Below are 10828 nucleotides of genomic sequence, written 5' to 3'. Positions count from 1 at the left end.
TTAACACCCGCCCGCTTAACCCGGAAGCCAGCCGCACCAATGTGTCAGAGGAAACACTGTTCAACTGACGACCAAGGTCAGCCTGCAGGCGGACAGCCCGCAAACAAGGAGTTGCTAGTGCGCGATGAGCCAAGTAAAGCTCCCCTGGCCAAACCCTCCCCTAACCCGGACGATGCTGGGCCAATTGTGCGCCGCCCTATGGGACTCCCGATCACAGCTGGTCGTGACACAGCCCGGGAATGAACCCGGGTCTGTAGTGACGCATCTAGCACTGCGATGCAGTGCCTTAGACCGCTGCGCCACTCGGGAGGCCCACAACCCTAACTTTAGCCTCAACCACAACCCTAACCCTAGCTTCATGACCACATCCCAGTTAAACACTAACCCTAGCCTCCACCACAACCCTAACCCTAATTTCATGTCCACATCCCGGTTCAACACTAACCCTAGCCTCAACCCTAACTCTAACCCTAGCTTCATGTCACATCCCGGTTCAACACTAACCCTAGCCTCAACCCTAACTCTAACCCTAGCTTCATGTCACATCCCGGTTCAACCTTACCCCTAACCACAACCCTAGACCTAACCCTAGCTTCTTGTCCACATCCTGGTTCAACACTAACGCCAGCCTCAACCCTAACACTAACCATGGTTTATTGTACTCTATCCTACTTTACTCTTTGCACCCGTAAGGTGCTGGAGCTTGGCTTCAGGTAGCTCCAACTTCATTTACCCACTGGTGTCATCTGAGGTGTTCCAATTGTTCTCTATACCAACATGGATTTATTAAGACTGTACACCACACAGACACATTGTGCCTTTGTTAACAGGTAAAGGGAAACCACACCATTATAATTTCCTTCAAGCTTCTTTATTGAAGTGTCAGTTTGGTTTTGCTTTGATTAACATAGTTATGGTCATTTACAGTGAAATTATTACAAAACAAAACCAACATAACAGAAAGGGAGAGATAAAACTCCATGATTTCGGTGTGGTCACAAACACAAAGTCCTGCAGTCAGTCACCACCTTCAGCAGGGTTTAAGAAACATGAAACATACGGTTTTCAGGGATACAGTATTTTCAACCTAGCTTCCTTTTCCCCTGAAAACCGGTTGTGGTGACCCCACTCAGGCGTTTCTTTTACGCCTGCTACATTAGGTTATACAGTCACTAACTGCCTGGTGCCTCCTTTTGCCAGGTTCTATAGGGTATTAACCCACAGAGGGGTCTGACCCTCTTAGACTACCCTGCCTGCTCCTCCCTCTCGCCTGGCCCTAGCTCTGTCTGTAGGCCACCCCTCCACTGTGGGGAACAACACTAGTCTGTCATATGATGACACTGCTTGTAGGCTTGACAGAATCCTCTTGCCTTTCACCCTTGTGCCCACTCCCTCAAACCCTTATCTCCTTTACATAGAAAACCTTAGATGCTCACCCTGGCTGTCACCATATAGGGATGGCCAAGTTGATCCTAGGCTAAGTTGATCCTACACTCTTAGAAAAAAAGGTGCTATCTAGAACCTTAAAGGGGTCTTCGGCTGTCCCCATAGGAGCACCCTTTGAAGAACCCTTTTTGGTTACAGGTAGATTCCTTTTGGTTCCAGGTAAAAACCCTTTTGGGTTCCATGTAGGAACCCAAAATGGTTCTCATATGGGGACAGCTGAAGAACCCTTTTGGAACCCTTTTTTCTAAGCGTGTAAGGTAGTGAACTTGCTATAGACTGCCAATCAGCACAGATCTAAGAGCTGATGGTGTCATACAGTGTGGTAAAGTTTGTGGTCATACGCACATCCTTAACAATACTGATATTTTGACCTGAAGAAGATCCGGTTCGGATCGAAACGTTGTCAATAAAGCGGTGAATTGGGAGCATAAACAATGTGCTGGCCTTCCTGTTCTTTTCAAGTCTTACGGTGTAGTCACTGATTATCAAAAGCTGTAGAGCAACACCTGAGTAGGGAGGAGCCTGTCTGGACAGCACCCAATCACTATCTGCTCAATGTTCTGCTATTGGTAGACGACAACAAGTGAGTTGGATCATTCACATCATCAGTGCAGAGACGGTCCTCATCAGACTCTCAAGTCAACATCAGTAGGGAGGGTTAGGTGACAAACAGAACTGTGAACACACAAACCAACACATCTACTGTACATTCAATCACACACACTCCAGGGACCACGCATGGATGGACTAACTCAGGTGTAGCATTGCAGTGATGCTAGGCAGGATGCACATGTACTGTAGTCCATTTAGAATAAATGCATTGCAGCGTATACATTTACATAATATATCAATAAGTCGACTATTTCCGTAAAAGGCTTCAAAGCACATTTGACCCAAGTTGTTGACTGGTCTAATATGAACTCTGAAAGACGTGATTATCCATATCTGTACACTAGCGGTCAAAAGTTTTAGAACACCTACTCATTCGAGGGTTTTTCTTTATTTGTACGATTTTCTACATTGAAGAATAATAGTGAAGAGATCAAAACTATGAAATAACACATATGGAATCATGTAGTAACCAAAATAGTGTTAAACAAATAGCCACCCTTTGCCTTGATGACAGCTTTGCACACTCTTGGCATTCTCTCAACCAGCCTCACCTGGAATACTTTTCCAACAGTCTTGACGGAGTTCCCATATATGCTGAGCACTATGTTGGCTGCTTTTCCTTCACTCTGCGGTCCAACTCATCCCAAACCATCTCAATTTGGTTGAGGTCGGGGGATTGTAGAGGCCAGGTCATCTGATGCAGCACGCCATCACTCTCCTTCTTGGTAAAATAGCCCTTACACAACCTGGAGTTATGCTGGGTCATTGTCCTGTTGAAAAACAAATAATAGTCCCACTAAGCCCAAACCAGATGGGATGGCGTATCGCTGCAGAATGCTGTGGTAGCCATGCTGGTTAAGTGTGCCTTGAATTCTAAATAAATCACAGACAATGTCACCAGCAAAGCACCCCCACACCATAACACCTCCATGCTTTACGGTGGGAAATACACATGCGGAGATCATCTGTTCACCCACACCGCGTCTCACAAATACACGGCGGTTGGAACCAAAAATCTCCAATTTAGACTCCAGACCAAAGGACACATTTCCACCGGTCTAATGTCCATTGCTCGTGTTTCTTGGCCCAAGCAAGTCTCTTCTTATTATTGGTGTCCTTTAGTAGTGGTTTATTTGCAGAAATTCGACCATGAAGGCCTGATTCACACAGTCTCCTCTTAACAGTTGATGTTGAGATGTGTCTGTTACTTCAGCTCTGTGAAGCGTTTATTTGGGCTGCAATTTCTGAGGCTGGTAACCTTAATGAGCTTATCCTCTGCTGCGGAGGTAACTCTGGGTCTTCCATTCCTGTGGCGGTCCTCATGAGAGCCAGTTTCATCATAGAGCTTGATGGTTTTTGCGACTGCACTTGAAGAAACGTTCAAAGTTCTTGACATTATCCGTATTGACTGACCTTCATGTCTTACAGTAATGATGGTCTGAGCTGTTCTTGCCATAATATGGACTTGGTCTTTTACCAAATAGGGCTGTCTTCTGTATACCCCCGCTACCTTGTCACAACACAGCTGATTGGCTCAAACGCACTAAGAAGGAAAGAAATTCCACAAATTAACTTTTAAGAAGGCACACCTGTTAATTGAAATGCATTCCAGGTGACTACCTCATGAAGCTTGTTGAGAGAATGCCAAGAGTGTGCAAAGCTGTCATCAAGGCAAAGGGTGGCTATTTGAAGAATCTCAAATATAAAATATATTTCGATTTGTTTAACACTTTATTGGTTACTACATGATTCCATAAGTGTTATTTCATAGTTTTGATGTCTTTACTATTATTCTACAATGTAGAAAATAGTAAAAAATTAAGAAAAACCCTTGAATGAGTAGGTGTTCTAAAACTTTTGACCGGTAGTGTACAAAAACACATCATTTCTATTTCTCCAGAGGTGGAACATGTTACTACTCTAATTACTAATGCTAACATTCATACTATTTAAAATGGTACATTCTTACAAATATGGCTTGGGAAAAAGTCAGGCATTGCCAATTCTATCTTATAATTGATTGTAATTGTAATGCTTTTTACCATCTAGTCGTAAGGGGTTGTCCTCTTTAACAGGCTAAACCAAAGATGTTGAAATATGTTCTAATAATGTTCTATGAAGTTTTCTACTGAAAAATCGGGAGGGTACTGTATTTTCCACATTCTGAACATGTGAGAAAGCTATGCTGAATAGGTTTCTGTGTAATGAGTGTACATACCATACAGTGCACATTCAGAGATTAGCAGAGCAGGTCTTGCTGCAGAGCCTGTCCATATTACAGGGTCATGATTAGGATTTACATTCAAAACTCTCAGCCTCCACTCATTTTAAACAGTTTCATACAAACCATAGGAATAAAACAAGTCGATAAACACCTTATTCATATATTCATGTATACATATTATGTCTAGGATCCTAACTGCTGCAAGTTGCTGCGAACGGAACAGACACAAAAAACATATTTAGGTGATCTGCGCTGGAAGCGGCTGATTTTATTGCATTTCATTGCAAGGTGCGATCATCATGCTCTATATATGCATAGCTTATGATTTTCACAATGCTCTTATGTTTTCTCTTTTTTTTCAATGATGTATGACTGCTTTAGCTTCAAAGGGCGCTCGGTGATGATGTCAGAAACCTAATCATTGGTTACTACACCAAACATTACATGGGTCCAATGACGTTTCACCTACTGGGAACATCTTCCCTGACCATAACCTCACCCACCGTCTAACCTGAAATCATGACTTTCCAGACAGGGAAATATCATTGGACCTTAAGAAAGAGTTTCTACAACCCTCTCCATAAGAAGCACCTACCCACTGGGCACAGACGTCAATTCAACGTCATTTCATTGAAATAATGTGGAAAGAACGTTGATTCAACCAGTGTGTGCCCAGTGGGTAAGAAGCAACAGCAGCGGGAGCGGCACAGCACAGTACTGTCATACAGAGCAGTCAGATGCAAAAAGAGTCTAGTGTGGTGAGAAGAAGTACAAGACTGGCATTGACATTGTTGTGTCCTCTATACAATATGCCAGTGTGTGTGTGAGTGTGTGTTTGCATGTCCGGATGTTCATGCGGAGCAGCTATTTTCCTGAAGGACATTTGTAATGATTCCTGACCAGGCTGGTCAACAGGGCTGCTGTTGGTAGGGGCACCTCCACGCCGGAGCCTCTGAATCTGAAATAGCACCCAGATTTCACCTGCATGTTCACTAGCTACTGGAAGTCAAACAGAAAATGATGCTTGGAATGAGGATTAATAGCAATAAGGAGTCTTGTCCCTGGTTAGGTTCAACATCTCCATTTCCATTCCCTTTTCTGCAGCGCACCAACAGTCAGTCTCACAATAACATGATAGCACTACCTTCGGGAAAAGTCAAACTACCATGGTTTCGTAGCACTACCCACCCATTTCATATGCTACTCTGAGGATTCTGAACAAGAATATGGTGATCATTTTATATTCCAAGCCAAATGTCACATGTATTCAGTATGTATTCAGTATGCTTTGTTGATCGTACTTGACTGCTTAATTGATTGGGAATCGTTTAGGAATTGCAGAGCATACTGTAATTGGCAAAGCTGCTATCTAATGAAACTAACCATTGATACATGTTCCTCTTTTGTATAGGTATGCAATTTCATAGGCTGCAATACAACAAATATATGCTTATATACCTTCCATTATTCTTTAGATATGTCATCTCAAAGCTTAGAGCGCCATGCTTTTTATAGTTTCTTCAATTGGTGTTAAGCAGGAAAGACTGTTTGCAGATGCCAGATTGTGGTTGTTGTTGTTGCTGCTGCTGTTGTTGCTGCACCATCTCTCTGTGGTGTATCCTGGCTCACTAGTCAAAGCATGGGACGAGTGGGATAGTTTGGATGTCTTTATCAAAATGGCTGCAAGAGTGGATTGTCGGAAAGAGTTACACAGTAGATGGCATTGATCTATCAAGTGATCTCAATTAACAGACCTAAAAACCAAAAGAGGCTGCTGAATACATGTTACTGCATGTGAGGATATTAAGATGTAAAAATGTCACAATTCAACGTGATCTGAAATCTAATTCCATCAGTTTAAGTCTCAAATCCTGAATGAACTCATGGGGTTATTTCTGATCTCGTTTTGCTCTGTCGAGGCACTTCAGTTGGTCAACCATTCAATACAGTGTGAGACGTAGTCGGTCGTCACTCACGCAATACAGGCTTGATTTGAACTTCAAACCCTGCAAAACTATGAACCCATCAGAAAAACAACACTATGTCGAGCACCAAACTTTAAGATCACACATACCTGGGGAAAGGATAACAAAACAAAAAAGTAAATAAAAAAGTCAAATTGAAGGAATTATAAAACATAAACAGGTATTCTGGTTGTTGTAAGCCCCAAAACCTTCCCACTTCAACCCCCCCTCCTCCCACCGTTCCCCAGCCTGAGGCTAGTCACTCCGAAAGTCTTCCTCTATCTCTGGAAGTCGCTTCTTCTCCAGGGTCCCTGTCAGGGGTCTGGAGCTGCTGCCTCCAGGGGACTCCAGGAAGTTCTTGGGCTCGTTGGTGTGGTAGCTGCCCTTGTACCGGTACAGATAGATGTAGATGCTGTACAGACCTATGAACAGCAATATCACGGCCGCGATGACAACAACTAGAGGGAGAAACACAGTCAAGATGTGGTTAAAAAAACTGTATTTAGCAAACAGCAGAAAATCCATTGTTCATCACAGTAGGGTTCTATGACTCACGTTGGAATTGTTACCGTGAAAAGACATACCTGTGTCTCGATGGATGACACAAATATCCCTTTCAATCAATATCATTATGACTCAGTTGGTTCTCTGCCAAAAAGAGAACTGCTCACTTAACTTCACTTTAGAGACGAGATATCATTTCTTATACAGCCACATATTGTTATGAGGGAGCCATCCATCTCAAATGATGTCCAATAACCGGACGAGGTCGGCAAGGGGACAGCAGGACCGGCCCAGACATCAGAAATCAAACTCAGATGTTCTGCGTTACCATAACACCTCTGTACATCAGATTTATCCAGTACATTAAGCTGAAGCATATATCTGTGATGAATAGTGGAGGGAGGGCAGCTCTAAATATAGTTGATCCGGTGAGGGTCTCAGACAGGGATAGAGTACAGACTACAGACTCTGAGCTGCTTTCTATTTCTGGGCTTCCTTCGCCTCTCATATTCAACAGACACGAGAAAATATCCTTCTTACATTCCAGCATTTGTTCTGGTACATGTCATATTTTTTTCTTCTAGCTTGGGGAAGGAGGGCGTAAAGCCTATTCTGGAATCTGATGGCCTCAGAATTTAGGATTAGGGGATTTTAGGAAAATAAAAATTTCAACTATCTCCATCTGTGTCAATAGGGGAGCGAGAGAGAGACAGTGAAATAGCGAGAGGAAGAGAGAGAGGGAGAGAGTGAGAGGAGGCTTAATCTGAATCTTGAGGTAAACTAAGGTCAGGACTCACAGATGGCAGACGGTGGATGAACACTTACACTAATAGATTTCACAAAAATCATCAAAGTATAATTATTCACATTATTGTGAATCTTAAGCAGCAAAGACTTACCTGTCAACCAAAACAGGCCTAGGTCATCATGGATATAGATGTATTCTGAAATGAAAAAATACATAAATTATGTTATTATGGTGAATTTACACTATCATCACTGGGTCATGATTGCTGATGGGATATGTAGTCCCATGTAAAGTAGATCTACTGATGGCTTCTGGGATATGTAGTCTCACCTATAGAAGTGAACCAGGGGTCCGCCTCCCAGGGGACATATCCATGGACAGGACGGAAGGCCCCACAGTTAGACTCGGAGACGAAGCCCTGCACGGTGACCGGCGGTTCCGTCTCGTTGGGCCGGAACAGGGTCTTGAGAGGGGCGTAGATGTTGTACCTCACCCCAGATATACAGCCCACCAGACCAGGACTGTTATGCCTCTGGATCTCATAGTCAATGTCACCCACCTCTGAGGGGGTTAGAGAGAGGGACAGAGGAGTTACAATGTGCACATCCACCTTAACTAATTCCCAAACTTACAGTGGGACAACTGATGCCTTACTCCCATGGGTAACACTTTATATGGATAGTCCATCTGTAGATGCTCTACAGACTATCAGTAACATTTCAACTATCTACTAACCCTAACCTTAACCCTTATCCTAACTCTAAACTTAACCCTAACTCTTACCCTAACCATTATTCTAACCCTAACCGTAACCATAACCTTAGCAAGCAGTTGCTTATCAACAGAGTTCGTTGATAGTATGACCATCTGTAGAGCACCTACAGATGGATTATCCGGACTATCCAAATAAAGTGTGACCAAATCAATTCTCAAGATGAAAGCAGAAATGTTTCAGCTAGGAGGTGAAATTGAATCTTACCCATCACTCTCCCCAGGAAGATGTTCTTGGGTGAGTCAAACCTGCCATCTTCCACTAGGGTGATCTTCTCCACTATCGGCTCCATGTAGTCCACCTAGGAGTTACACACATCAACACAAACACATTGATATTCACACACAACCATAAACATGTCAACAGGAACAAATCAATGAACGACTGAAACTGCACATATGAACACAACATACAAAACCAAGTAATGTGGTACCAGACAATCCTGATTTGTGATTTACTTTTAAACTGTGGTGAAGGAGGAAGGTGGTGTTAACAGGTGTAGACATTCAGGTGGAGCATCAGCGTACCTGTGTCCTGATGGTTCTGTTGTGTCTGGTTATGTTGACATAGTGGGGGTATCCATCTGCCAGGTTCCTGAAGGACAGCTGGTACTTGTGGGTAATCAACCCCAACCTATACCTCATGTCTAAGGTTCCTGTGGAGGGATGGTGCAACAATACACTCCACAGTTCATAATGTAAGGCATTATAATATTATATTTCCATTAACTATTGTGAGGATTATGGCTTGTAAAGTACAGTGATGTACTTTTGTCCAAGTCCTATCTTGCTTTGTGTTTCTACTCAAATAAATGGGATGTCTAAAGAACATACCACAGGAGATTGGTGGCATCTTAATTGGGGAGGACGGGCTCGTGGTAATGGCTGGAGCGGAATCAGTGGAATGGTATCAAATACATCAAACACATGGTTTCCAGGTGTTTGATGCCATTCCATTTGCTACGTTCCAGCCATTATTATGAGTCGTCCTCCCCTAAGCAGCCTCCTGTGGAACATACAGTACTCCAACTTCAATCAGTTACAGTAAAATCTTCATTCAAAAGCCAGTTCAATCCGAACATTCTCTGCCTTGAATCTTAACCATAATAACCCATAATGTTAAAGCGCTCCTCCCTGCCTAGCGTTCCTACCGTCTTTCTTCAGGATGACAGCCATGTAGTCCTGGACAAATGAGCTGATGTAGAGTAGTACAGCCGGGGTCTGGAAGGTACTGAAGCTGAACTCTATCTCATCACTGGTGTCGTTGTAGCCCAGGCTGAAGTTGTGGTAGTGGGGATCCAGCCAGTTAGCCCACCACTCCTCATTGGTCGTAGGCTTCTTTCTGATGTTGTAGCGCAACCACGAACCTATCTCAAAGTAGGCCCCAATGTCTAAGGGGGGACAAACAGGACAAAGTTGAGCTAAATGCCTATTTCTATTATGAAACTTTGTGGTTATCGCCAACACTGTCAAAACAAATCTAGGTTTTTGTTAGTGTAACCCACCATGCTTAGGGCAGTCTTAGTGATTCTGGGGCTCCATGCAAAACTGAGGTAACCCAACCTGTGTATAGCTCACCTTTGTGGCAGTAGAATCCGTCGAAGGCAGTGTTGCCGCAGTCACAGGTGTAGGCTGCGTAGCCCTCGATACACTGGGCAGCGTTTCGACACGGTATGGTCGCGTTCAGACACTGGCCCGTACAGTTCCGCCGTATACCCTGTTCTTCATTCGCTTTCCCTTCCAAGTCAAGGGTTACACCGTTCATTCGTAACCCTCGGAGACAGCCCAGGAACGGCCACAGTGTGCGATTGGCTGCGCCTGGGTGCATTGGAACACTATGTTAATCATCACATTGCAAAATTTAGCATTTTGTATTAAGAAGAATAAAAAAAACATGCTGGTGAAACTCATAGGACTACATCAACCAGGAGGAGTCCAAAAATCCTTGTCGACCACCACCCCGTCCTCCCCAGCCCCAACAGCCAGGTGACGTACCCACGAGGAGAGGGTGGGTGAACTTCATGGTGACAAAGGTCTGGCCAGGGAAGCGTCTCACAGCCCATGGCTGGTAGTCCACCTTGATCCTGGCCAACTTCACGTTGAGCTCTGCCTGGACAAAGTGCCACTCATTGTCGTTTAGAGGCACCGGTGACCGTAGCGTCACATTGAGGATGCCGTCTCCCACCATGAATATGAAGACGAGGTTCTGGGTGGCTGGGAGAACGATGAAGAAGAGACAAAACAGAATGAGGGAGAAAATATATAAAGGAAAATAAATACTGGAAAATATTGATAATGTGTTCATTGCAACAAAACATTTAGAAAATTGTAATTCGGAAATTATGTTTCATGCCTATGTCCTATGTGGATCAGTCGGTAGAGCATGGCGCTTACCACACCAAAGGTTGTGGGTTCGATTCCCACTGGGGCCACCCGTATGTAAAATGTATACACGCATGACTGTAAGGCGCTTTGTATAAAAGCGTCTGCTAAATATATAAAATGCCTATACTTTATTTAATGAGTAATTTCTTATGATTCACACTAGGTAATCGGTGG

General features: G+C 43.7%; 1 protein-coding gene across 1 annotated transcript in view; it reads right to left on the bottom strand.

Annotated features, from left to right (window-relative positions):
• Positions 1–3880: 3880 nt before the first annotated feature.
• LOC121569565 (contactin-associated protein 1) overlaps positions 3881–10828 on the bottom strand; it is a 36001-nt gene continuing 29053 nt past the window's right edge. Inside the window, exons 17-24 of the mRNA XM_041880641.2 lie at positions 10265–10483; positions 9848–10087; positions 9421–9660; positions 8798–8925; positions 8478–8571; positions 7829–8059; positions 7650–7694; positions 3881–6704 (exon numbers count right to left, since the gene is read on the bottom strand). Coding sequence (XP_041736575.1) covers positions 6502–6704; positions 7650–7694; positions 7829–8059; positions 8478–8571; positions 8798–8925; positions 9421–9660; positions 9848–10087; positions 10265–10483 — 1400 coding nt within the window. The 3' untranslated portion in view covers positions 3881–6501. The remainder of the gene's footprint in view (positions 6705–7649; positions 7695–7828; positions 8060–8477; positions 8572–8797; positions 8926–9420; positions 9661–9847; positions 10088–10264; positions 10484–10828) is intronic.

This window comes from Coregonus clupeaformis, chromosome 7, assembly GCF_020615455.1.
Source record: "Coregonus clupeaformis isolate EN_2021a chromosome 7, ASM2061545v1, whole genome shotgun sequence".
In the NCBI taxonomy this organism is placed as follows: domain Eukaryota; kingdom Metazoa; phylum Chordata; class Actinopteri; order Salmoniformes; family Salmonidae; genus Coregonus; species Coregonus clupeaformis.
Note: the sequence above shows the minus strand (reverse complement) of the source record. Positions and strands in the feature narration are given on the sequence as shown.